At 48.1% G+C, this 27,927-nt stretch overlaps 1 protein-coding gene across 2 annotated transcripts in view; it reads left to right on the top strand.

Moving 5' to 3' along the window:
• Positions 1 to 27,927, top strand: part of LOC120930266 (E3 ubiquitin-protein ligase Jade-2-like) — a 1,253,604-nt gene that overhangs the window by 587,958 nt on the left and 637,719 nt on the right. For both annotated transcript variants that reach the window (XM_040341491.1, XM_040341492.1), the window contains one exon: positions 14,191 to 14,348. In XM_040341491.1, the coding sequence (XP_040197425.1) occupies positions 14,191 to 14,348 (158 nt within the window). Of the gene's footprint in view, positions 1 to 14,190; positions 14,349 to 27,927 lie in introns of those variants that run through there.

The raw sequence follows: 27,927 nt of genomic DNA, 5'->3' as shown, positions 1-27,927 counted from the left end.
AGGAATCAACACCAGCTATGTAACCGTGTAGTTCAGGTGTCCCAGGAGAGGACAACCAAAACATTTTCACTATGTTAGCTTGTGAAAATAAAAAATAAAAAAGAGATACTTCCCAAATAATAAATATACCTCTCTGCGATAATATATACACCCCAGGCAGCCAGGCCCTCGGCCCAGGAGCCTGTATGCTGTTGGTATATTGAACAATAGATGGTCACAGTATATTAGGATGACAGAATATGAACAGTCATATATACTGATAAAAAACTCATACACTTGGAAAATACAATTTGGCCACCCCAGCTATGAATTGCTGTATTATAAAGTCCCAAGAATGAAGACTGTATCATAAGTCCATCCACCTTGATAATGGCATGAGTATGATCCTCCCTCTTGGTAGACTTGGGTAGAAATGTATACTTCAAGGAACAATTTCCAGTATGCTTGAAAACACAGATTTAAATGAGGTACTCTTACCAGATCCGGTGGACCCGCAGCCCACCATACGATGGGGGGGTCTTAAAGGCTTATATGGGCCGATTGCCCTCTCTGGTTACCGTCTGGGTGGTATCGTCTGGAAGGTTGTCCCGGGCATAGTAAATATCCAATGTGCACAGATTGCACTTATGGCCAGGTGTTCCAGGTACTCCAGTAAGCAAGTATGGACCGTAGTAGTGCCGATCAATCAATGTCAGCAGTGAGGTAAAAAGGAGAAAAGGAAAAACTCCTCATAGTGTAAAAATGTATAAAAATATTTAATAAAACCACTTTCAAAGTTCACATCAGTGAGAAGAAAATCCCCCAAAAATGTTTTCAAGAAAAGATTCACTAAAAAACCCACACACTTGAAAAGTAGCAAACACAGCAGCTCCACCACCTGGATAGATGGGCAGGAGTATTCCAGTATTGTGCAATGATAGGGGTGGTAGGACCAGTGTACCCGACCAGTTTCGTCTGATAAAGACTTCAACAGGGGTGTACAGCCAGACCCCCACCCCTCCTTGCACTTATATACCCTATGTACCCACCTGTTTAAGACTCCCGCTCCCCCCACCAAGAGGTGGTGGCGTGCGTTCCAATCATGGATGACTTCCTGGCACTTGCGTTCCATACCGTGGAAGTGCGGGGTCGGGATGTTTACATCCAATCCCAGTGTAATATTATTCCTCCCGCCCACCCGAAGGTGGTATTGCCTCCCCCTGTTGGCTCCTCATCCCTCCAATGAGGGGAGAAGCAACAGACGCTGTCTGTCCAGTGCCGCCGGGTGTCGTGACGTCACACGCACGCGCGTACCAGCATCGTCGGACGTCATGACGTCACATGCACGCGCGTTCCACGCCTCGTTTCTACGCGCTACATGTGTTTTGATTCCACAGCGCAAACACATGATGCGGACCCCGATGACGTCATGCGCCTCATTCATTAGGACATTGCGCTCCACAGGGCTCATCGTGCATTACAGGGGAAGAGACCAATATGCCAAAAAAAACATAATTTTTTTTAAAAAAAAAGGACGTACAATTATTGTTTGAATTATCACATGTAAACTGTACTCATGGCTATATTGTGTAATATATATTACGTAGATCACTGTCCCTCCCTCCTGTAGTGGAAGCCATAGGCTGATCCAGCCCAGGTAATTTCCATTAGTCATTGGGAAAGCAGAAGTATAAATCATAAGGAAATTTGGTCTAACGGGTGGGTCCTTGGTAAACATGAAAAAACACATATAGATCATAAAACAGAAAAGCTTAAAAAGGTGTCTAAAAACATCTCTGTCTTAAACATCACAGATATCAAACCATAACAGATATTCCCATTCGAAAAATTACATGTTTAGGATTGATTAATAAAGGCGTTCACGTCCCATTCGACGTTTAAGCCATACGGTACGTAACTCTTTAATTGGTATATCCAATATACCTCTAATTTGGATACCCCTCTAACGTTGGGCTCTCCTCTCCAGTGGGGGACAAATTTGTCTATAATAAAAGTCGTGCCCTCCAACTTCTTGTTATGTCGTTCCAAGTAATGCCTAGGTACCGTATTATTGGTACGACCTTTTAGGATATTGGTGACATGTTCACCTACCCTTGTGGAAAAGCTCCGTATGGTACGGCCCACGTACTGTTTTCCACAAGGGCAGGTGATAAGGTAAACAATGTATTTTGTGGCGCATGTAAAGAAGTGCCTCATAGGATATTCCACTCCTGTATGGGTGGATCTGAAGCAGGTGGTCTTCTTTCTCCCACATACATTGTTGACACATACTGAACACCTCCTACAGGGATGATATCCCTTAGAGAGGGGAAAAAAAGAGGGCTTGATGGGAGGATCTGAGATATTAGGGGCAATCTGATTTCTTAATGAAGTAGCACCTCTATAAATTATTCCAGCATGAACCGGGAGTGAAGGCCCCAGAACACTGTCGCTTTTCAGAACTTTCCAGTGTTTCGCAATAATCCCTTTAATTTGCTTGTACTGGGTAGAAAAGGTGGTAAAAAAGGAATTTTTGAATCTCGATTCCTGTGCCGTTTTTTGTCATTCAGTGGTTAGTGTAGTTTGGTCGATCATAGTAATTCTATCAATCTCCCTATCCACATCCTGGCCAGAGTATCCTTTATCCAAAAATCTCTGTTTCAGGATCTGTGCCTGGGCTTGAAAATTCACAGTGCTCGAGCAGTTGCGCCTGATACGCAGCAACTGACTTCTGGGCACTGAGCTTAGGCAAGCAGGATGGTGGCAACTATCGACCGGAATGTACCCATTCCGGTCAGTGCTTTTAAAGTAAGTCTTAGTTACCAGCTGACTATCCTGAACGAAAATCTCCAGATCCAAGAAATGAATACTAGAAAAACTGGCCTCATAGGAAAGACTAATACCAACATCATTGTGAGTAAGGGTGGACATAAACCTATCCAAGGACGCACGGTCTCCCCTCCATAGAAGGAGGATGTCGTCTATGTATCGAACCCAGAGAACAATCTCTGGTCGATTGCAAGCACAGACGACATTCTCCTCCCATTTAGCCATAAATAAACTGGGGGCATTTAGAAATAAAAATATTCGCCAAACTGGGGGCAAACTTTGCCCCCATGGCTACCCCCTTCTGTTGAATATAGAACTCACCATCATACCAAAAGTAGTTGTGTGCGGTGGCGAACCGCAAAAGATCTAAAATAAATCGCTTCTGTATGATGGAGAGATAATCAACTCTACCTAAGAAACACTCCACTGCCTGAAACCCTAATTCATGGGCTATGCTTGTGTACAGAGAAGCGACATCCGCTGTTACCAGCAGGATGTCGTCGCTGTACGTTATATCCTGAAGACGTGCAATGGTATGTCTGGTGTCTTTGAGATAGGAGGGAATGTCTTTGACAATTGGCTGCAAATGGAAATCTATGTATTTCCCCAAACGGGCGATAACCAAATTGATCCCACTTATAATGGGTCGTCCGGGGGGATGTACGCTGTCCTTGTGGATTTTGGGTAAATAATACATTACAGGGATGCGTGGGACCCTAGGGATAAGATAACCACGCTCCTTTTTGTTCAAGATACTCCTTCGGGCCCCAACTTCAATGAGTTTGGTTAAAGAGGCTTTGAAGCCATTTGTAGGATTCGAGAGTAGTTTCACATATGTTTCACATATGTTTCACATATGTTTTCGTGTCCCCTAAAATTCTGGACATCTCTCCATGATAAGCAGACTTGTCCAGGATTACAATTCCTCCCCCCTTATCCGCCGGGCGGATGACAAGGTCCTTGAGGACAAACACTGACCCCCAGAATACAGATATGGAGTTATCCCAACCCTCAACTAGTGATGCCAAGGTCCTTTCATTTTCCCAATCTATCCCGGTACCAATACCCCCCATGAGGCAAAATGGGCCCAACAATAGATCTGGAGGACCCCGAACTCCCAACATGGTGGACATCCACCCAATAATAGAGGAAGAGGAAAAGGGCCTCGAGGTAGACCCAACAACCATAGGGACCGCTCACATGATGGACGGTCCTATGATTACTCGCCCTATACTAATGGGAACTACAATGATTACCCCCCCAGGAATTCCCAGATCACCCCTGGACGTGGAGGGGGTGGACCCTCCACATTCAGAGGTGATTATCCACAAAGAACATATGACCAGCAGTATGGTTATATGGAGAGGGAAGACAACCACTTTGAGAGGTCCCCATACCACTATAATCAAAACCAACCAAGACCCAGCTACTCTGGGGATTTTCACAGGGATCAGGGCAACCATCCCAGGGGGAAGAACAAAACGGGGCACACGAGGGGGGCGGCGCGCCCGGTCGAAAAACACAAAGGGTGTAGCTGGGGCTGGCATTTTTAATCTCAGTAAAGTTGAACTTACAGAAGCAGAAAAGGTGGTTTTAGATAAGGGTTTGAAATTTGTCCCCCCCCCCCAAGGCTCTCAACAAATTCAACACCTTTATAGATGTTCAAAAATATGTGCGTAAGCTTAATATCCAGAGGTATTTTCTGAATAACCCAAGTAGGCCCTGTGACGGTATTGGTATGATATCCCCGTCAAACAGTCCCTTCTTCCCATAACGAAAATCACCCAATATTCCACAAGTAGGAGTCCATGGAATCGCCCCAATAAGCCACACATGAGTCCAGGCTTACTGCTAGAACAAGACACTTTAATGACACAACACTCAGCTTATATGTGGTTACAGCCTGTTAGGAACAATGAAATCTCCGCCCCCCCTCCCACAGTGGGGGTTCCCATACAGATTATAGGAGACACGTCGGAGCCGACCATGCAGACACATTTCTTTAGATAATGACATCAGTGGAGGTAATTACTACACTGAAGCAATCAGAATAATTAACATACCACTTATCTAATCATTTAGCCTGATGATACAATACACATCTTTTAAGGGTAAACACATATCTTCTTCACACAACACAATAGATCAATTAACCTTTAGAATAGTGAGGGGACATTAGCACTTCAATAACCTGTTAGCAGAGGAATGAATCACACATGAAATCCCTTTCTGCCTCTAACACACACACATGGCTAGCAGGGAGAATTAAACTGAGACATATAGGCAAATGCATCACAGGCCCAACCTCCTAGAGGTTTCTTCTGAGGTTGTTCATACTGGGCTGTCCAACCCATCTTTATTTAATCCTTCATGCCCCATGGCACCTAGCGTGAAAGTATTTAGGGATTTGATCCTGAAGGACCTGGACGAACTCCCCCCAAGGAGGACGTATTTTGATCCCAACATCAAAAAGGGCCTAAAAAGCCTTTGTGAGCGCAAGGACCTTGTCATCCGCCCGGCGGATAAGGGGGGAGGAATTGTAATCCTGGACAAGTCTGCTTATTATGGAGAGATGTCCAGAATTTTAGGGGACATGGAAACATATGTGAAACTACTCTCGAATCCTACAAATGGCTTCAAAGCCTCTTTAACCAAACTCATTGAAGTTGGGGCCCGAAAGAGTATCTTGAACAAAAAGGAGCATGGTTATCTTATCCCTAGGGTCCCACGCATCCCTGTAATGTATTATTTACCCAAAATCCACAAGAACAGCGTACATCCCCCCGGACGACCCATTATAAGTGGGATCAATTTGGTTACCGCCCGTTTGGGGAAATACATAGATTTCCATTTGCAGCCAATTGTCAAAGACATTCCCTCCTATCTCAAAGACACCAGACATACCATTGCACGTCTTCAGGATATAACGTACAGCGACGACATCCTGCTGGTAACACAAGCATAGCCCATGAATTAGGGTTTCAGGCAGTGGAGTGTTTCTTAGGTAGAGTTGATTATCTCTCCATCGTACAGAAGCAATTTATTTTAGATCTTTTGCGGTTCGCCACCGCACACAACTACTTTTGGTATGATGGTGAGTTCTATATTCAACAGAAGGGGGTAGCCATGGGGGCAAAGTTTGCCCCCAGTTTGGCGAATATTTTTATTGCTAAATAGGAGGAGGATGTCGTCTATGCTTGCAATCGACCAGAGATTGTTCTCTGGGTTCGATACATAGACGACATCCTCCTCCTATGGAGGGGAGACCGTGCGTCCTTGGATGGGTTTATGTCCACCCTTAATCACAATGATGTTGGTATTAGTCTTTCCTATGAGGCCAGTTTTTCTAGTATTCATTTCTTGGATCTGGAGATTTTCGTTCAGGATAGTCGGCTGATAACTAAGACTTACTTTAAAAGCACTGACCGGAATGGGTACATTCTGGTCGATAGTTGCCACCATCCTGCTTGGCTAAGCTCAGGGCCCAGAAGTCAGTTGCTGCGTATCAGGCGCAACTGCTCGAGCACTGTGGATTTTCAAGCCCAGGCACAGATCCTGAAACAGAGATTTTTGGATAAAGGATACTCTGGCCAGGATGTGGATAGGGAGATCGATAGAATTACTATGATCGACCAAACTACACTAACCACTGAATGACAAAAAATGGCACAGGAATCGAGATTCAAAAATTCATTTTTTACCACCTTTTCTACCCAGTACAAGCAAATTAACGGGATTATTGTGAAACACTGGAAAGTTCTGAAAAGCGACAGTGTTCTGGGGCCTTCACTCCCGGTTCACGCTGGAATAATTTATAGAGGTGCTACTTCATTAAGAAATCAGATTGCCCCTAATATCTCAGATCCTCCCATCAAGTCCTCCTTGTTTCCCCTCTCTAAGGAATATCATCTCTGTAGGAGGTGTTCAGTATGTGTCAACAATGTATGTGGGAGAAAGAAGACCACCTGCTTCAGATCCACCCATACAGGAGTGGAATATCCTATGAGGCACTTCTTTACATGCGCCACAAAATACATTGTTTACATTATCACCTGCCCTTGTGGAAAACAGTACGTGGGCTGTACCATACTGAGCTTTTCCACAAGGGTAGGTGAACATGTCACCAATATCCTAAAAGGTCGTACCAATCATACGGTACCTAGGCATTACTTGGAACGACATAACAAGAAGTTGGAGGGCACGACTTTTCAAATTATAGACAAATTTGTCCCCCACTGGAGGAGAGCCCAACGTTAGAGGGGTATCCAAATTAGAGGTATATTGGATATACCAATTAAAGAGTTACGTACCGTACGGCTTAAACGTCGAATGGGACCTGAACGCCTTTATTAATCAATCTTAAACCTGTAATTTTTCGAATGGGAATATCTGTTATGGTTTGATATTTGTGATGTTTAAGACAGAGATGTTTTTAGACACCTTTTTAAGCTTTTCTGTTTTATGATCTATATGTGTTTTTTCATGTTTACCAAGGACCCACCTGTTAGACCAAATTTCCTTATGATTTATACTTCTGCTTTCCCAATGACTAATGGAAATTACCTGGGCTGGATCAGCCTATGGCTTCCACTACAGGAGGGAGGGACAGTGATCTACGTAATATATATTACACAATATAGCCATGAGTACAGTTTACATGTGATAATTCAAACGATAATTGTACGTCCTTTTTTTAAAAAAAAAAAAGTTTTTTTTTGGCATATTGGTCTCTTCCCCTGTAATGCATGATGAGCCCTGTGGAGCGCAATGTCCTAATAAATGAGGCGCATGACGTCAGCGGGGACGTGTGATGTCATGACGTCCGATGGTGCTGGTACGCGCGTGCGTGTGATGTCACGACGCCCGGCGGCGCTGGACAGACAGCGTCTGTTGCTTCCCCCCTCATTGGAGGGATGAGGAGCCAACAGGGGGAGGCAATACCACCTTCGGGTGGGCGGGAGGAATAATATTACACTGGGATTGGATGTAAACATCCCGTCCCCGCACTTCCGCGGTATGGAACGCAAGTGCCAGGAAGTCATCCATGATTGGAACGCATGCCGCCACCTCTTGGTGGGGGGAGCGGGAGTCTTAAGCAGGTGGGTACATAGGGTATATAAGTGCAAGGAGGGGTGGGGGTCTGGCTGTACACCCCTGTTGAAGTCTTTATCAGACTAAACCGGTCGGGTACACTGGTCCTACCACCCCTATCATTGCACAATACTGGAATACTCCTGCCCATCTATCCAGGTGGTGGAGCTGCTGTGTTTGCTACTTTTCAAGTGTGTGGGTTTTTTAGTGAATCTTTTCTTGAAAAAATGTTTTGGGGATTTTCTTGTCACTGAACTTTGAAAGTGTTTTTTATTAAATATTTGTATACATTTTTACACTAAGAGGAGTTTTTCCTTTTCTCCTTTTTACCTCACTGCTGACATTGATTGATCGGCACTACTATGGTCCATACTTGCTTACTGGAGTACCTGGAACACCTGGCTGTAAGTGCAATCTGTGCACATTGGGTATTTACCACGCCCGGGACAACCTTCCAGACGATACCACCCAGACGGTAACCAGAGAGGGCAATCGGCCCATATAAGCCTTTAAGACCCCCCCATTGTATGGTGGGCTGCGGGTCCACCGGATCTGGTAAGAGTACCTCATTTAAATCTATGTTTTCAAGCATACTGGAAATTGTTCCTTGAAGTATACATTTCTACCCAAGTCTACCAAGAGGGAGGATCATACTCATGCCATCATCAAGGTGGATGGACTTATGATACAGTCTTCATTCTTGGGACTTTATAATACAGCAATTCATAGCTGGGGTGGACAAATTGTATTTTCCAAGTGTATGAGTTTTTTATCAGTATATATGACTGTTCATATTCTGTCATCCTAATATACTGTGACCATCTATTGTTCAATCTACCAACAGCATACAGGCACCTGGGCCGAGGGCCTGGCATCCTGGGGTGTATATATTATCGCAGAGAGGTATGTTTATTATTTGGGAAGTATCTCTTTTTTATTTTTTATTTTCACAAGCTAACATAGTGAAAGTGTTTTGGTTGTCCTCTCCTGGGACACCTGAACTACACGGTTATATAGTTGGTGTTGATTCCTTCACAGATCACATCTTCACTGTTTCTATTTATGTTGTGGTAAACACTCACAGGTTTCCTTTCCTTTTATGAGTTATTGTACTATAGTCACCACATCTACTCTTCACGTGTAAGGTTGATATTACCTATAGACACTGTGGACATAATTCTGTTCACTCATATCTTACACGGGTTACCCTATTACGGTCAATCTGTCCATCCCCAGTGGATGAGGTCCATTTGGGGGGACACATTGTCCTAGGGTTTTTTCCTGTCTTAGTAGTTCACCAGAAGGAATAGCGGCGCTAGTACTTCTCTGCTCCATACGAGAGCCCTGCGGTTCTTGCACCTCAGCGACAGCAGAAGATCGGGGTCTGGTACGCCTGACCTTGGCAGGGACCACAACTCCATCGTCAGAGCTATCTGTCAGGGAGCCGCTGTCGTCTACAGGATCGTATTCTGAGACAGAATCTGACAGATGTGTGACCTCCTCCTCACTATCTGTCATGCTCAGAAACAAGTAGGCCTCTTCACTAGTGTACCTTCGATTTTCCATTTTGGGCTCTAAATTTAGGGGTACAGTAGTAAGATTCACAGGTAAAAAAGCATGTGACCTGTCAGCGACTGAGTCGAACACTACCAAAAAACTGTTAGCGATCGCAGAGATCAGGCCTGACTCTGCGAACGCTGCAGTTATGTGTTTTTGTGTTTTGTGACAGTGATCGATCGATCGATACTGCACTTGGGTGGGCTGGGCGAAGGGGCTAAACACAGGTGCTAGCAGGTATCTAGGCTGATCCTGCTAACAATATGTTTTTGGGAACCCTAAATTGCAGGGGACGCTAGTATAGATCTGATCAGATCAGGTATCGATCCGTTCATATACCACTAAGGGGGGCATATGGTGCGTGCGTGGGTGTTATCGCTACTGGCACTAATCTGACGCTGCCTGGGGCGACACAGACCCTATCTGGCGCTAAAACCAAACTTTGATCACCTGCCGGGCGATCAGGGGGTTAAACCTTTATTGGTAAAAATATGGCGGGTGCCTTGACGCTATAAAAAAATAAACTAGCTAAACTGCGTCACCCGTGACACTTATACTGTGATCACTGGTGACATGGGGTAATCAAGGGGTTAAACCCTTATTGGGGGGGTTAGGGGGGGTCTCTAGACTTATTAGGGACTAAGACTAATTACCCTAACAATTATTTTAGTCACTAATGACACTAGTACAGCGATTAAAAAAAAATCTGATTGTTGTACTGGGTGACACAGTGACAGGCAGTGAAGGGGTTAATTTGGGGGGTGATCGGGCGGTTAATTGTGTGCCTACGTGACCTGGTGGCAGTGTAGTGTTGTGCAACTTACTGTTATGTTCTCTCCCTCTCGGTCTGGAACGAAAAGACCGACACGAGGGAGAGAGCATCACTCCCCTGTAAATGTTTACAAATACAGAGACAGGGGAAGAAAACCATTGGCCAGGAGTGATCACCAGGTTCAGGCCAGAATTTATTGGCCTGGACCTGGTGATTGATCAGTTCTGAAGCGAATCTGATCATCGGGAATGGCGGGGAGGCGCGCGCGCATGCTCCCTTGCCTTTCACGCGCCCAACGTATAGCTACGGGCTCTCGCCCAGGAGAGCCGACCTGCGGCTGGTCGGCAACTAGTTAAAGTGGATGGCCCAAAACAAGGAAACAAACAGAAGAGTAAACAGATGGTGTCTGGCCCTACAAGAATTTAACTTTACTGTAAAACATCGCCCTGGCATCCAAATGAGGAATGTGGACATACTGTCTCGGGTGCATGCATGCCTGAATACTGGTGTCCCAAGGTTGAAACAAGAGGGGGGGTATGTGACAGTAGGCAGGTTAAATTCCCTGGTTGCAGAGGGGATCCAAGATGCTGTATATATTTCTCCTAGGTTCAGGCTTTATGGCAGTTTGTACCTCTAGGGGGAGTGCTGAGAGTCCTGCTTGGAGGACTTGATGAGCCCAGCTGTATCAGGTGGGCTTGTTAGGTCCTCTACAAAAACTCCCAGCATGCTCCAACCTGAAACCAGACCTGTGTGAATAGTCTGGGGAGTGATCTTTGTGCGGTAAGACAAAGCCTGTGTGGCTACTATTACCAAAACTCGGTCGGACCGTTCTCATCGGTTAACCGATGAAGCGGACTGATGGTCTGATGTGCCTACACACCATCAGTTAAAAAAACGATCGAGTCCAATGCGGTGACGTAAAACACAACGATGTGCTGAGAAAAATAAAGTTCAATGCTTCCAAGCATGCGTCAACTTGATTCTGAGCATGCACAGGTTTTTAACCGATGCTTTTGCATACTAACCGTCGGTTTTGACCTATCGGTTAGGCGTCCATCGGTTCAATTTTAAAGCAAGTTCTAAAATGTTTGACCGAAGGATAACTGACGTTAGTTAGGGACACTGATGTGTTTAGTAAGTGGTCAAGTGACCAGGGTTTATTTTTGTATTTATTTTGTTTCTGTCACATTTGTTTTGTATATAGTTCAAATAAAATCTGCACCTTTTTGTTTTCCTCCTACCACCGTCTGCTGTGCCTAATTGTTTTTGTGTGCTGAACCCGTCCAAGGGGTCACACACACCCGCTGACGGGCTAACCCCCTCACAGCAGGCAAAAAGATGCCATGCGGTACTTGAACTGGTGTGCTTGGGGGACAGGAGCCACACTGGGGCAGAAATTCTGTCAGCTCTGCAGGGGCAGGCTCAGAGGTGGTTGACACCACGCCCGCTTAAGCCAGGAATGGTGGTTTGTGACAATGGCACCAACTTCCTCTCCACCCTCCGTCAGGGACAACTGACCCATGTGTCCTGTTTAGCTCACGTCCTTAACTTGGTGGTGCATTTCTTTGGCAGGTACCCAGGCTTACAGGATGTCCTGAAGCAGGCCAGGAAACTCGTGTGCATTTCTGCCAGTCATATAATGCCAGTGCTCGGGTGACTGACCTCCAAAAGGAATACAACCTGCCCAAGAACTGCCTAATCTGTGGCATGCCCACCAGGTGGAACTCTACGTTGGCCATCAATGAGTATCTGTGCCAATATAGCACCAGGACAGGGTCAGGTGAGCTTGTTTTTCTTTCCGCACGCCAGTGGGCCATGATCAGGGATGCATGCACTGTCCTGTCACCATTTGAGGAGGCCACAAGGATGGTGAGCAGTGACAGTGCATGCATCAGTGACATCAGGTTGCGGACCTTAACTTGCCGTCGCAGAGGGAGCAGAGGATAAAACATCTTCAGGAGGCCTTGCAGAAAGGTCTGTGCAACGTGTTTCCAGAGACTGGGAGGTTACAAAATCCTGGTCCTGGACAACGTGTTGCTGAGGCTTCAGTCAGTCAAAGAAGGAGCGGTGGAGAAGGTGGCCATCTGACTGATGCGTTCAGACAATTTTTTAGTTCACAGCCCCAAGGTATGTTCGGTTCCAGCAACCATCGCCAGTGTCTGTTTTACATGGTACAGGAATACCTAGGGGCAAGATCAGACTTGGACACCTTTCCCACCAAAAATCCTCTGGGTTACTGGGTCTTGAGGATGAATCACTGGCCAGAGCTTGCACAATATGCAATTGAGCTACCAGACTGTCCTGCATCCAGCGTTCTTTCATAACACACATTCAGCACTGTTGGAGGCTTTGTAACCAATCACAGGGTGCGCCTGTCCACTGACTTGGTCGATCGGCTGACCTTCATAAAAATGAGTCAGTCTTGGATCACCACCAGCTACCAAGCACCTGATGCTGATGTAACCAAATATATTTTTTTTAAATGTCAGATCCCTTTAAGACTGCCTATGCTGATGCTGAGTGACTATCTGTCAGGGATTGGATGGGAGACTGATTTGATGAGGTTGGCCTCTCTTATATCTCCTGTCCTGGCTCTGCTGAAGGTGAGACAGAGGAAGCCGAAGGACAAGAGGGACACGAGTGCCTGGAGCTGGAGGTTTTGGGAGAACAGCTTGGCAGGGTTCAGCGGCCTGGAGTAGACTGTGATGAGCTGAGCAGGAACAGGAAACAGCCAGGCAGGTAACCGAGAGTTAACAGCAACCAGGAATATAGACAGGAGCAAGGTCTCAGGGATAGCCAGGTTCGTCAGCAGGCGGGCAGTGAGGTACCAAATCATAGACAGAGCCAGAGTCAGGAACGGAGCCGGGTCAGAGATGGGCAACAGTACAGGAACAGAACACAGAGCCAAGGTCAAGAGCAAGCCGGGTCTAAATATTGGGAGGACACACAGGATCAGAGCAGGATTCAGGAACACAGCTGAAGATCAGTCAGCAAAGCACAAGAGCCCAAACTCCCTTTAAATAGGCTGTCTGGCGGCAAGGAGAATAAGGCTTGTACGTGTGCGCACGCTTGCTCGTGTGCCCGTGCGCATGCGCACCTGCGATTTTGAACTTGTGCATGTGCGCTGTTTTATGGCAAAGGCTATGTGCTTGCACACGTCTGTGTGCAAAACGTCTCACAGGAATTCCCTGACATTGTTCCCCCCTTAGGGGCAGCCTCCGGATGCCCACAAGAGACCGTTTTTTAGGATGAAGCTGGAGGTAGGCCTGTATCAACTGGGGGGCATGAACATTAGAGGCTGGTTCCCAAGAGTTATCCTCAGGGCCATAACCCTTCCATTTAATGAGGAACTGAGTCCGACCTCCCCTCTTCCTACAGTCCAGAACAGCCTCAACTTCATATTCTTCACTTCCTTCAACCAGTAATGGGGCAGGGGCTTCGATGTCACGATTTGGGAAGGGGTTAGAGACCGTAGGCTTGAACAGCGAAATGTGGAAAATTTTTCACCCCCCCAATGCACCTTGCTGACAGAGGTATGCAATGCTAGGCAACTCACTGATGTGCAGTACACTGCCAAAAAAAGGTTCAGGTCTGATTTCTGGGTAGCTCCAGTGCATGCCAACCCATTCATTTTGAATAGGTTGCCTAATGCAGCACATATTAGCTGGCAAAAATGTGCATGCTTTAATACACCACTGCACCACTGCGGTTTTGTGTTCACCTAGGCTAGTGGATTTTGTGTTTGTTTTTCTAATTAGCTTTTGTAATTGCTTTGATGTTTACACTCTTATAGCAGTAACTTGAAATGATTTCATATTCTCTGTAATTGTGCTATAGTTTATAAGAATGCATCATAAATAGGCAAAATTATCTTTCTGCTAGGACACTGTGTTGACGTTATAAACGGTAATGTAACTGACTTGCATAATGGAGCATGCTCGTTTTTCTCTCATTTATTTCAGGTTTTTCGAACGGATTTGATAACGGCTATGAAAGTACCAGACTCCCATCAGTTTGGCCCAGATGACTTTTACATTCTAGCCGATCCATGGAGGCAAGACTGGGAGAAAGGGGTGCAGGTGCCTGCAAATATAGATGCAGTTCCTCAGCCACAAGTCAGGTAAGTAAACTTATCTGCTTAATCAACTACATCTTGGTTCTTTAGGTTTTATTTAATTACAAGTGGATTGGAGTTCTTACAGGTAGATTACACGTGAATAGAGTAGGATTTAATACCCTGTAAAGTTCTGTAGGATATAAAGAATGCATATGATTGTTATATTGGCTATTTATTTTGGCGCTCCTTTAATTTTTGTATACTCAAGCTCAGAACCATGTGCATATTTTTTTTAAGATCTTTAAGGGAGCTTAAGGTGTGTGCTTCAACACTTCAACAGTTTTATCCAAATATGAGCTAATTTGATAAAATACTACAATAAGGCTTATCCATGGGATCGCAGGCCACATCACCTCCCCCTCCCCCACCCACACACACGGACACAAACCCAAACACACCCCAGTGAATAAACGACTAAACAACAGTATGGCATTATTAATGGCTGCTGCACACTATTGGTATGAATACAAGATAACCATTTCCTATAAAGTTTTAATCAAATCAATTTAAACACACAATACTGAGAATTAACTCTTAATAACGGAAAAATCCCTGCTCAGTCTTAACACTCGAGCAGATAAACAACTTGAAAACTGTAAAGCCCCCCCCCCCCCCGATTTGTAGGTGACAGACCACATAAATGTGCCAGCAGCAGGGAGGGGGGTGGGGGAGCAAAGTCCAGTGCCCAGCCAGCAGCGGCTGCTGCTGCCTTATATAGGGTCCAAACAGGTTCCGGAACCTTCCAGCCGGTCACCTGCTACACCTGGACCAGTCAGAGAACACCTTGTCCCAGGTAACCTGAAAAGCTACCCAGAAACAAACATGCATTCAAATGTCATTTTTTTTTTTTTAAACAAATATTCCCAGGGGAAAGATGAGCAACGGGGGAGGGGGTGGCTGCGAACCCACGTGCATGGGCATAAATGAATTGCTCCCTCTTATGCCATTCTTGATTAGTAGTAACTATTGCACATGATTGTACCTCTTGTAATTACTTCTCCAAAACGCACCCTGAATAACTTGTACATCATGATATTCTGACTTTTTTTAAACTATTGAACATGATTAGTAAAGGAGCTTCTTAAGCCTCGTACACACAATTGGACCTCCATTGGACAAATCCGTGGATTTTAGTCCGGAAGGCGTTGTCCGTGAACTTTGTATACATACACACGGCAGAACATTTTCAGCCAACAAACACAAACATAGTGACATACTAGACGTGCTACGTGGTTTTTCAGCTCTTTAGCACCACCCTTTGGGCAACTTCTGCTAATGTTGTCTTATGGTTAGCATTGCTTCTGAGCAATCCGATGGATTTGTGTACACACGATCGGATGATCCGACGTAACACATTTGTTGTCGGACAATTTGAGAGCATGCACAGCCAACATTTGTTGTCGGAAATTCCGACAACAATTGTCTGATGGAGCATACAGTACAGACGGTCTGATTATCCGAAAAAACACGTCTGTCGGCAGGGCCGGACTGGCCTACCGGGAGACCGGGAAAATTCCCGGTGGGCCGCCTGCTGTAGGTCAAAAATGAGTCCGCTCAGCTGCCTGTGGGCCACGGCGGCGGCCGCCATTGCGGCCGCAGTCGCACTTTTCAATTATATAACTGCCCGTCCAGTGTCATGTTAATGCCCGTCTAGATCACATCATGTCACAGAGAGACAGAAAAAAAAGCAGCGGCGGGCCGGCTGCCGGCGGGTTACGGCCGCCATGCTCGCCGCTGCACTTTCCTTCCTTCCCGCGCTGACTGGAGCGATCATGTCACATGTCACGTGAGGGAGGGGAGGAGCCGAGCAGGAGAACAGATCTTGTTCCATCGTCCCGTGCGGCGCGTGTGAAGGCAGAGCCGCCCGCAGAGGAGAAGTGAACGCCCAGCCACCCTTGGAGCACAAGGTGAAATCCTCCTGTATACTGTCTGTATTCTCTATTTTTTTTTTTACCATATAACGCTGCACCCCCCCCCCCCCCCCGGGCCCCCCCTCCTCTCTCTGTCACCTACCTTTGCTGCCCCTGGAAATTGTAAACTGTCTGTATAATAGAGAGGGGGGGAGGAGTGCACCGTGCTATGGTGGTGTGAGAAAGATTATACAGTTTACAATTTTCAGTAGCAGAAAAGGTAGGTGCAGAAAGGGGGGGGGGGGTTGACCATGCAATGGTAAGAGAGATTATACAGTCCAGATTACAATTTGCAGGGGCAGCAGAGGTGACAGAGAGAGAGAGGGGGGGGGGGGTTGCATGGTGCACCCCCCTTTCTCTGTCACCTCTGCTGCCCCTGCAAATTGTAATCTGGACTGTACAATCTCTCTCACCATTGCATGGTCAATCCCCCCCCCTCTCTGCACCTACCTTTTAAATGCAAAAAAACTGTGCCATGCCATCAAACGCAGCCACTGTGCCATGCCATCAAACGCAGCCACTGCCATGCCATCAAACGCAGCCACTGCCATGCCATCAAACGCAGCAACTGTGCCATCAATTGTCACCACTGTGCCATGCCATCAAACGCAGCCACTGTGCCATCAATTGTCACCACTGTGCCATGCCATCAAACGCAGCCACTTTGCCATGCCATCAAACACAGCCACCGTGCCCTTTAATTGTCGCCACTGTGCCCATTTATGCCGCTGTGCCAATTGTCCCCACTGTGTCACTGTCCAGACATCCATCCACCTCGGAGCTTTATATTATAACCTGCTGGGACTTGTAGTTCTCCATCGTCTCCTGGGGCTCAGCGGCATGCAATCCACCATCTTTGTTCAGTTTTTCTCACTGCTGGGACTTGTAGTCCCATAGATGGTGGATTGCATGCACCTGATGGAGAACTACAAGTCCCAGCAGGTTATACATACAGTAAGGCTCTGAGGTGAATGGGTGTGGATTGCATGCACCTGAGCCCCAGGAGAAGATGGGGAACTACAAGTCCCAGCAGGTTATACTATAAGGCTCCGAGGTGGATGGGTGTCCGGACATCCATCCACCTCGGAGCCTTATATTATAACCTGCTGGGACTTGTAGTTCTCCAATCTCCATCTTCTCCATGAGCCCCAGGAGAAGATGGAGAACTACAAGTCCCAGCAGTCTTACTAAAATTACAGGCTCCGAGGTGGATGGGTGGGGGGATCAGGCAGTCCACTGCTGATTTTGAGTAAAAAAAAACGAGGCGATGGGATGAGGCCATGCCGCAATGGCATTACTCCGCTGGGGCAGTGTAAACGACAGGGCTTTCCCGCGTGACTTCACTTTCGGTTTTCGTCTGTAACAACAATAGTAATGCTCCCGGCGCCCATAGTGGATACAGACGCACGGGAAGCTATTCATAATACATAATACACTCTTCAAATGTGCTTTAAAATGTTTTTTCGTTTTTATGAACAAGAAAATAATGACGTTATGCTGTGGGGCTGGTATGAAATTATTTCCAGGGCTGGTTTTCATTCCCAGTCTGGCCCTGTCTGTCGGACAATTGTTGTCTGAAATATCCGATCATGTATCCGGGCCTTTAGCGTTACTAGTCATTAAGTTTTAATGCTGCCCCGGTCAGACAAAAACACATGTTTTATTTTCTAGGGCACTAAAAAAGGTTGCTGCACGAAACATGCATCGGGTGGATGCTTTATAGAAGGTGGGTGGTCTTAGTGTGTTATTAAGCAGATTTTCCTATGATTAGGGTGGGTTTAGGTTAAGGGCACAATTGTCCAGAGTTCAGGTATTTAAATTATTCATATTGTAAAAAAATATAAACTGGAAGAAAGTTGTGTGAATGCCTTGAGATATGTTAAATTTTATTTTACACATTAGGTGGCACATCCGTCTTCTTTTATTAAGAGAGGCCCGGAGCAAAAACCAGCAGCATAGGCGCAGGGCCGGCCATGACGGGGTTAAAGAAAAGCCCTGCCATGGTCGGTGGGAGGGGTTTGCAGTGAAGGAGAGCGGTGGGAGGGGAGGTTATAAATCACCCCTCCCACGCTTCCCGGGTTAACACGCACGAGGGGCGAAGTTTGCTGCTGGGGACTCTGTGCTCTGCCAGAAACGTCCGGGGAGAGGTAGGCCGCGACCGGGGGCTTTATTTTCGGGCGATCGGCGGGACACAGGTGCTGCTGGGGATCCTTGCTCTGCCAGTAACTTCCAGGGAGAGGCAGGCCGCGACCGGGGACTCAATTTTCGGGCGATCGGCGATTCTTAAGGGCGCCGCTGGGGCCTGTGTTCTGCCTACCACTGAGACTACTGTTGAGAGGCAGGCCGCGACCGGGGGGCTATATTTCCGGGCTACCGGCTCCAGGGCTAGGCGCTGCTGGTGTAGCTGGCTCGGCCTGAAAGAAAAAAAAACAAAAAAAACGAGCGCTGCTAGGCCGCAGCCGGGGACTCAATTTTTTTTTCATCCAGCCGCCTGCTACTATGTCTGGGGTTGAGGCGATGCTCGCCCAGCTCAGGGAGGAGGCGGATCGCCGCGGAGAGGGGTGGCTCCAGTCCATGCTGGGGCCGCTCCTGCCACAGGGGGATACCAGGACTGATTCACCTGTCCGGGGGGGGGAGGGGGGCACCCTGGGAGCGCGTGGGCCCCGGCCTGCAGAGCGGGGCAATGTGGTTAATTCACCTGTCCGGGGGGGGGAGGGGGATACCCCGCGATCACGGGTGTCCCGGCCCCCTGTGCGATATTCACCAGGTCCGTCCACCCGGTCCCATAGGAGGGAGGGCAGCCCCATCCGGGCCCCCTCGGGCCCCCCAGCGAAACGTACAGCGGCGGGGGGGCGCCAGGAGAAGGCCATTGAGCGGCAGCGTGGGGCAGGGAGGGGGCGGCCAGGGGGCTCTTTTGCGGCGGCCAGGTCCGCTCGGCGAGACGATCGGAGGGACGCGGGCTCCAACCCCGGTTTTGCACCGGAGGGCCGAGAGCCTCAGCAACGCACATCGGTCCCTGCGGTGGCTAGCTCCCCAGCATCCGCGGCTAGCCACCTCCAATCCAGCCCCGTGGTGAGGGAGCGTGGGGGAGGGGAAGACGGCAGAGTGTACGAGGCACCAAGGAAAGCAACGAGGAAGTCGGTTCACGGGTCCAGGGTGCGCAGCGAGAGCGAGTCCAGCTCTGGGCCCACGGCTCCCAGGCCCGAGTCGCCTGGTGGGCTTTCATCGGGTGAGGAGGGTCATCCTGGAGATCGATCAGAAGGGGAGCTGTCGGAGGAGGAAGTTGTGCCCAGGACGGAGGTCGCAGCGCGGGAGCCAAGCCGGACGGCTGGTGGGATTGCTTCCAGACAGCCCGGTGAGTCGTTTTTGGCTTTGTCTTCTACTGTACAAAATGTGGGGGTGTCAGTGGGGGGACGGGGGGGGGGTCCCCGTAGTCGTTTAGGGGTGCCCGCAGGGGTGAGTAGTGGGGGTTCGGGTGCCCTGGGGGAACAGTCGGGAGAGGATGGGGGTTTGCACCGGTTTTTGGTGGGTCTAGAAGCATTGGTGAGCCAGCTGAAGGGTGGGGTCAGCCCCGCCGTTAGCCCCGCGGCAGCATGGGGTCCGGCGGGGGGGTTCGGGGTCACGTCACCTGCAGTGGCGGTCGCCGTGTCGGGGCCAGTGGTGCCTGTGAACAAGGGGCAAGAGGTAGGGGCGGTGGCAGTGGGTACTGGGGTGCCGCCTGCGGAAAAAGGAGATGCGGGGGTCGATTCCGCGAAGAAGAGGGATTTGGTCCGGTTGGCGGACGCAGCTAAAGGGGAGGTGTATACATGTTATGAGGCTCCGCTGGGTTCACATTTGAAGCCGGAGGTGCGGGAAAAGATTTGGAAGAGTGAATATGTAGAGATATTTGCGTTGTTACAGCTGGAAAAGTTTAACCTTGATAGGGTTAAGCCGGAGGAGTCCAAGAAAGAGGACGAGGAGAAGAGGAGGTATAGGCTTATACCTAGAACTTTTGCGAACTGGTCGCAGGCGTACTCGATCATGGCGAGCGTGATCGGCGAGAAAAACCCCGAACACTGTTCGGCGCTTTTCAGTTACCAGGAGGCGATTAGCGAGGCCTACCGGTGCTACGGGGGCACGGGGTGGCTCCGGTATGATGAGCAGTTCCGGCAACGCCGGGCTATCAGGCCGGATATTAGGTGGGACACTAAAGACATCGGCCTTTGGATGCGGCTTATGTCGGCCCCACGGACGTCCACGCCGTTTTTTCAGGGGGGGGCCGGTGGAACCTCTTCCCCAGGACAGTCGGCCGGAAAGAAAAAGGGGGTCTGCTGGCAGTTCAACAAAGGAAACTGCAAGTTCGGAGGGTCTTGCCGGTTCAAGCACGAGTGCTCCGGCTGTGGTGGCAATCACCCCTCTTCCCGGTGTTTTAAACAAGGCAAGGGCCGTTCCGGAGATTCTTCAAGTAAGAGGGAGGACTCCGGTGATGGTGGAAAGGATGCGACCGTTTCTCGGTAGATATCCTGACAGGGCGGCCGCCCTGTTGTTGGAAAGGGGATTCTCCGTGGGTTTCAGCATTCCGTGCAAGTTGGCGGTGGTCCCCCCGGTGGCAAAGAATTTGCGTTCCGCGTTACAACATCCGGAGGTGGTTTCGGAGAAACTGCTGAAGGAAGTGGCGTTGGGCAGGATGGGGGGCCCATTTGTCTCGCCTCCCTTGGACGATTTGGTGGTTTCACCTTTGGGGGTGGTGCCTAAGAAGGAGCCGAACAAATTCCGGCTTATTCATCATTTGTCGTTTCCAAGGGGGGGGTCGGTCAACGACGCTATCAGCATGGAGGAGTGTACGGTGAGCTACACCTCTTTTGATGCTGCGGTGGGCTGGGTTAGGCGGTATGGCCGGGGGGCCTTGATGGCCAAGTCGGACATTGAGGCGGCGTTTCGGCTCCTGCCGGTCCACCCGGATAGTTTTCGGCTTTTGGGTTGCCATTGGGGTGGGGAGTTCTACGTAGACAAGTGCCTACCGATGGGCTGCTCCATTTCCTGCGCGCTGTTTGAACGGTTTAGTTCTTTCCTGGAGTGGGTGGTTCGGGATGTGTCCGGAGTGAGCTCCGTGATCCACTATCTGGACAACTTCCTCTGTGTTGGACCGGCGGGGTCGCGGATTTGCGCAGTGTTGTTGGCCACGCTGGAGCACATTGCGGAGCGTTTTGGTGTGCCGCTGGCACCCGAGAAAACGGAGGGACCGAGATCGGTCATCCAATTCTTGGGCATTGTGATCGATTCGGAGGTGATGGAATGTAGGTTGCCACTGGACAAGTTGGAAGGCCTCAAGGCTGAGATACAGGAGATGGTGGGTTTGCGAAAAGTGCAACTCCGAGCGCTGCAGTCGCTCCTGGGGAAGCTAAACTTTGCGTGCCGCATTCTCCCCATGGGGAGGGTCTTTTGCAGGCGCCTCTCGGCAGCCACAGCAGGGGTCAGGTCACCCAGGCACTATGTGCGCCTGGGGAAAGAACATAGGGAGGATTTGTTGGTGTGGCACTCCTTTTTGGAATCCTTCAACGGCAGGGCATTGTGGATGTCCGGTCCGGTTAGTAACTTTGACATGGAGTTGTTCACGGATGCGGCCGGAGGTGCAGGTTTTGGGGCATACTTTCAGGGGCAATGGAGTGCGGGCTCTTGGCCTCAGGCCTGGTTGGAGGCGGGGTTCACAAAGAACTTGGTGCTGTTGGAATTGTTTCCGGTGGTGCTGGCAGTAGAGTTGTGGGGTTCGGCCTTCCGGGACCGGAAGGTGCGGTTCCATGGGGATAATCTGGGGGTGGTCCAGGTGATCAACAGAGTTACGGCGTCCTCTCCTCCGGTTATTCGGCTATTACGGCACCTGGTGCTGCGCTGTTTGCAGATGAACATATTTGTGTATGCGGTGCATTTACCGGGGGTGGAGAATGTAGTGGCTGACGCTCTGTCTCGCTTTCAGTGGGACCGGTTCCGGGAGCTGGTGCCGGAGGCAGAGGAGCAAGGGGTACCCTGTCCGGAGTGGCTTTGGAGGATTCCGTTGGAATCGTCTCCAGTTGGATCAGAAAGTCGGTAAGTGTGACCACTTGGAGGGCGTATGAGAAGGTTTGGGCAGAATGGCAGGCTCTGGTTAGGGAGGCCGAGGTGGACCCGGCCGGTCCCGAGGTCAAGGGATTGGTGATTTATTTCTTGGCCAGGAACATGGAGGCCGGGGTGTCTCAGTCCATGTTGGACAAAAAATTGGCCGGCTTGGCTTTCCTGTTTAAGTGGCAAGGGTGTCCGGACTTTACTAAGGACTTTTGTGTCCGGCAGGCCCTTAAAGGTTACAGGAAACAGGGGCGTCGGGCGGATTCCCGGCGCCCGGTGTCGTTTGAAATATTGAGGGGTATTATGGGAGAGTTGGGGACAGTGTGTTCGTCCCGGTTTGAGGTGTTATTGTTTAGGGTGGCGTTCGCGTTGGCGTTTTTTGGAGCTTTTCGAATAGGGGAATTGGTTAGCCCCTCGAAGACGGTACAGGGTGGCATGTTAGCCGGTGACGTGGCATGGACGCGAGAAGGGGTTGCAATGTTGCTACGTCGGTCCAAGACGGACCAGAAAGGGAAGGGCAAAGTGGTGCGAGTTTTCCCTATTGAGGGGTCGGAATTATGCCCAGTTAGGGTGGTGCAGGAATTTTTGGACGTACGGCCGAAGTTGGGCGGATCATTTTTGCTGCATGAGGATGGGACGGCGTTGTCGCGGTATCAATTCGTGACGGTGTTTAGACGGTGCCTGGGGGCTTTGGGCCTTGTGGCTCAGGAGTTCTCGGCGCATTCTTTTCGGATTGGGGCTGCGACGGAAGCGGCCCGTTGTGGCTTGGATGAGGAATTGGTGAAGAGGATTGGCAGATGGGAGTCGAGGAGGTTTCGACTATATGTTAGACCCCAACTCATGGTAGAATTAGGGGTGAGTGGGGGTGCAGGTTAACATACGTCCCGGGAAAGTTAAGGGGCCACCTCCAATGTTGGTGGGGAGTGGACCGGGGTTTTTGGTTAAGGGAACATGTTGGGGTCGGGGATGGGGGTCGTCTCCCGATGGGCTTATTTGTGATGGTTTTCTTACTTGCTGTCTTTCAGGTGCGGGACAAGGGCTGGTCTGGATAATGGGCCACTCCTTCGTTCATAGGGGGGCGGCGAGAGCTGATAGGCGACCGGACGGTCGCCAGCTGGGGATCCCAAGACAGGAAGCGATGGTGCGGTGGTTGGGGTTCCCGGGGATGTTGTGGAGCAGGGTGGTGCCAGAAGTGCACAAGTTTGCACGGTTGGATCGCCCACCGGATGTTTTGTTGATACATGCGGGGGGCAACGACCTTGGGATTCGTACTATGTTGGATGTCGCACGCGACATCAAATTCGACTTTTTGCGAATTCGCATGTCCTACCCGGATACGGTAGTGATATGGTCTGACATTGTGGGCAGGTCATCATGGCGGATGGCCAGATCGTGGGAAGGTGTGAACAGGGCCAGGAGAAAGATCAATCGGGACGTGGCTAAGTTTGTGATCAGGAATGGTGGGTTGGTGGTTAGACACCCTGAGTTGGAGGTGGATACGTGGAGGTATCAGCTGAAAGATGGAGTACATTTGACCGACGTGGGGATTGACATGTGGGTGTTGGGCCTGCAAGACGGGATCCAGCGAGCATTGAGGGTGTGGAGGGGCGCCCAAAGGTAAGGAGTTACCTTTGGGTGCTGGTGGCGGGTGTTTTGGACTTTGCAGGAGAAGAAATTACCCTAAAGTGGATGCCATTACCCAGAGGTGGTATGGGTTCTGAAGGGGCTGGTAGTCCAGTCTACCAAGGTGTAGCTGGGAAGTGGTTAATGGGGGCACTGCGGTCAGGTAAGGTCGTCTCTGAGTCAGCTTGTCGGCTTGAGGCCTAAGACCAGATTTAGGTATCGCAGTGCTCATAAAGGTTTAGCATGGTTAAAAATGGTTTAATGTGCCTGCAAAGTCCAGCACCAGTAGTGTTAATATTGTATTTCAGGTTTACTTATGTTTATGTGTGGAAATGTTATTTAATGTGATTTAATATTTAAAAAGGTTATTTAAAAATAAATGGAGGCTGCTACGGCCAGTTTTTTACTCCAAAGATTACAGTAGTGGTCTCAGTTATTTATTAAGGTAAAAGTTGAGTAAAATGTGGGTCTTAGCAGATAAGGGTTTATGTATTTATACCATAGTCAAGAGAGGCCCGGAGCAAAAACCAGCAGCATAGGCGCAGGGCCGGCCATGACGGGGTTAAAGAAAAGCCCTGCCATGGTCGGTGGGAGGGGTTTGCAGTGAAGGAGAGCGGTGGGAGGGGAGGTTATAAATCACCCCTCCCACGCTTCCCGGGTTAACACGCACGAGGGGCGAAGTTTCCCACCCACCCTCCCTTTGCTGGTTGGTTTGAGGGGGCAATTGGTTTATGGGGGTAGTAACGGGTATGTTATATGGTGTTTGTGGTCTGGGGTGCTTTCCTGTTTTTCTTTTTTCTGTCTTTCCACACAGGTGCGAAATTATGATGTCGTGGCGGCGGCGGGTGTTTTGGACTTTGCAGGAGAAGAAATTACCCTAAAGTGGATGCCATTACCCAGAGGTGGTATGGGTTCTGAAGGGGCTGGTAGTCCAGTCTACCAAGGTTGTAGCTGGGAAGTGGTTAATGGGGGCACTGCGGTCAGGTAAGGTCGTCTCTGAGTCAGCTTGTCGGCTTGAGGCCTAAGACCAGATTTAGGTATCGCAGTGCTCATAAAGGTTTAGCATGGTTAAAAATGGTTTAATGTGCCTGCAAAGTCCAGCACCAGTAGTGTTAATATTGTATTTCAGGTTTACTTATGTTTATGTGTGGAAATGTTATTTAATGTGATTTAATATTTAAAAAGGTTATTTAAAAATAAATGGAGGCTGCTACGGCCAGTTTTTTACTCCAAAGATTACAGTAGTGGTCTCAGTTATTTATTAAGGTAAAAGTTGAGTAAAATGTGGGTCTTAGCAGATAAGGGTTTATGTATTTATACCATAGTCATGGATTTGCCATCATTTGGGGCAGACAGCTGCCATGTGTCTTGGCATTTGTGGAGATACAGAAAGAAAGTGTAATGCCCCGTACACACGATCACTTTTTGTGATGAAAAAAAAATGAAATTTTTCCAACTTCATCATTAAAAATTATGTTGCCCACATACCCTCGTTTTTTAAAAATGATAAACAAAGCGACGACACTCTAAAGGGGAAGTTCTATTTGCCTTGAGTCCGCTTTTAGTTGGTTAATTTGTGCTCTTTTGTCTGTTACGTTATGAATGTGCTTACTCCATTATGAATGGTAGTTTTACCTCCTGTCTCATAACTTGCTTCTGGGCATGTGCGGGTTTAAAACGTAATTTTTGCCCACACACGATCATTTTTTATGACACAAAAAATGACATTTTAATAAATGACATAAAAAATTGAAGCATGTTTTAATTTTTTTTTGGTCGTTTTTCAGAAGACAAAAAATGATGTTTTGCCCACACACGATCAATTTAAATGACATTTTTAAAAATGTCATTTTATTTCATCACAAAAAGTGATCGTGTGTACAGGGCATTACACAATTTGTTGATGGAAATTATTTGCATGGTTGGGCACAATAACTTTCAGTTTCCACCAGGGTGGATTTGATTTAAATCAAGTCAATTTAAATCAACTCGATTAAAATCACAATTTTGAAAGAGCAACTGTTATCTGTGCCGCATGGCTCCTCCTCTGAGCCGCTATTGACTCACCAGCAGTCCCATTCACTTTAATGGGACGGCTGGTGATGCGGCAGTGACACAACAAGGTGAGGGACATGGCGGTAGCAGGTGAGTGGATGCGCGCTAACAGGCACTGCCATGATCGATCTAAAATGACAGGTGCTCTTTAAATGTAAGGACTCATTCTAGCTGATAGTTAGAATTTTTATTATTTGCAAACAAAATGAAGGTTTACTATTTAGAATAATAAGCTAGGTTAGTAAAACAGCGATATCAGAACTGATTCAGTCATACAGTTTGAAATGTACATAGATTTGTAAAACAATAGGATAAAGGAATATTCCTGAACTTTGTTTGATCTCATGGTTACTGTGAAATTGTGTAAATGCATCAATGCAGTGCGTGTTATCTCAGTTTGCAGAGCTTGGATTTATTGAATGGGTTTACCAAAAATGTTAATATTGCAGGATATACAGCCTCATGCTAAATAACTAAGCTCCATTTCATGCTAAACTAAATTATTATTGTATCCTAAATAGAATACATCCCCATATATTCAGCAAAGAGACAGCCTAATCCAGACAGCCTAATCCAGCAAAGACACATTCCCATATAGCAAAGAGACAGCCAAATCCAGCAAAGAGACAGCCCAATCCAGTAAAGAGAGCACCATCCAGCAAATAGACAGCCCAATTCAGCAAAGAGCCATCCCCTCCAGTAAAGAGACAGTTCCATATAGCAAATAGACATCCCAATCCAGCAAAGAGGCATCCCAATCCAGCAGAGAAATAGCTCCATATAGCAAAGAGATAGACATTTAGCAAAGAGGCATCTCAATCCAGCAGAGAGACAGCTCCATATAGCAAAGAGATAGCCCTTTCAGGAATAGGCATACCAATCCAGCACAGAGGCATCCCAATCCAGCAAAGAGATGGCTCCATACAGCAAATTGACATCCCAATCCAGCAAAGAGGCCGCTCCATATAGCAAAGAGAAAGCTCTATATAGTAGAGACACATCCCCCTCCAGCAAAAGGACAACTCCATATTTCAAAAATACAGCTAAAAAAAAACAAAGATACATCCCAATCCAGCAACAAGACATCCCCTCCAGCAAAGAGACAGCTCCATATAGCAAAGAGACATCCCAATCCAGCAGAGACAGCTCCATATAGCAAAGAGATAGCCCAATCCAGCAAAGAGACATTTTTGTTTCTATAATTTTTATTAAAGTTTTACAATACAAAATAGAAAGATCTCAGCATTTCCTTGTACAGTATTAAACATAATTAGGGAATTTTACATAGATTAATCCGTACCACTTGAGAGTCCCACTTGTATTGCCAATATTGTCCAATGTGACCTTCCTATGTGGACTGAAACACAGTAGCACCACAATAAACTAACTATACACTGTGTCTAGGACCCCAAGCTCATCTCCTATCCCAGGCCTTATCTGGCGATCCACCTGCTGGGAAGAGCCAGCTCCCTATCCAACTATCCGGGGGGGGGGGGAGTCTGACTCATCCGTTTGTGCGGGCAGACCTCCAAAAAGCCCAAACTAACAATGGCCTGCTGAGGGTAAACAAGAAAGTTAACCGAAACTGTAACGTCCAAATCAAAATCCTGAGAACTTTAGAAAGAAAAGTAAGGAAAAAAGAAATGGGGGGGGGGGTGAAACAAAGCAGATATGGGAGGGTTGGGGGGAGGGAGGAGCTACAGTCCAGTGCCCAGACACCCATCTTGTGAGAATGAATCTAGATAGCAAGTGTCCTTGGGTCATTTCTGAGATATCTAATACATGGATCCCATACTTTATGAAATAACTTCATCTTATCTTGAACTAATGCTGATCAAATGGCAGGGCAGCGAACCTCCAATTCCTGGCTATGGTTATTTTTGCTGAAATAAATATGAATGTAAGAAGCCGCCTTT

This window comes from Rana temporaria, chromosome 3, assembly GCF_905171775.1.
Source record: "Rana temporaria chromosome 3, aRanTem1.1, whole genome shotgun sequence".
Taxonomy (NCBI): domain Eukaryota; kingdom Metazoa; phylum Chordata; class Amphibia; order Anura; family Ranidae; genus Rana; species Rana temporaria.
Note: the sequence above shows the minus strand (reverse complement) of the source record. Positions and strands in the feature narration are given on the sequence as shown.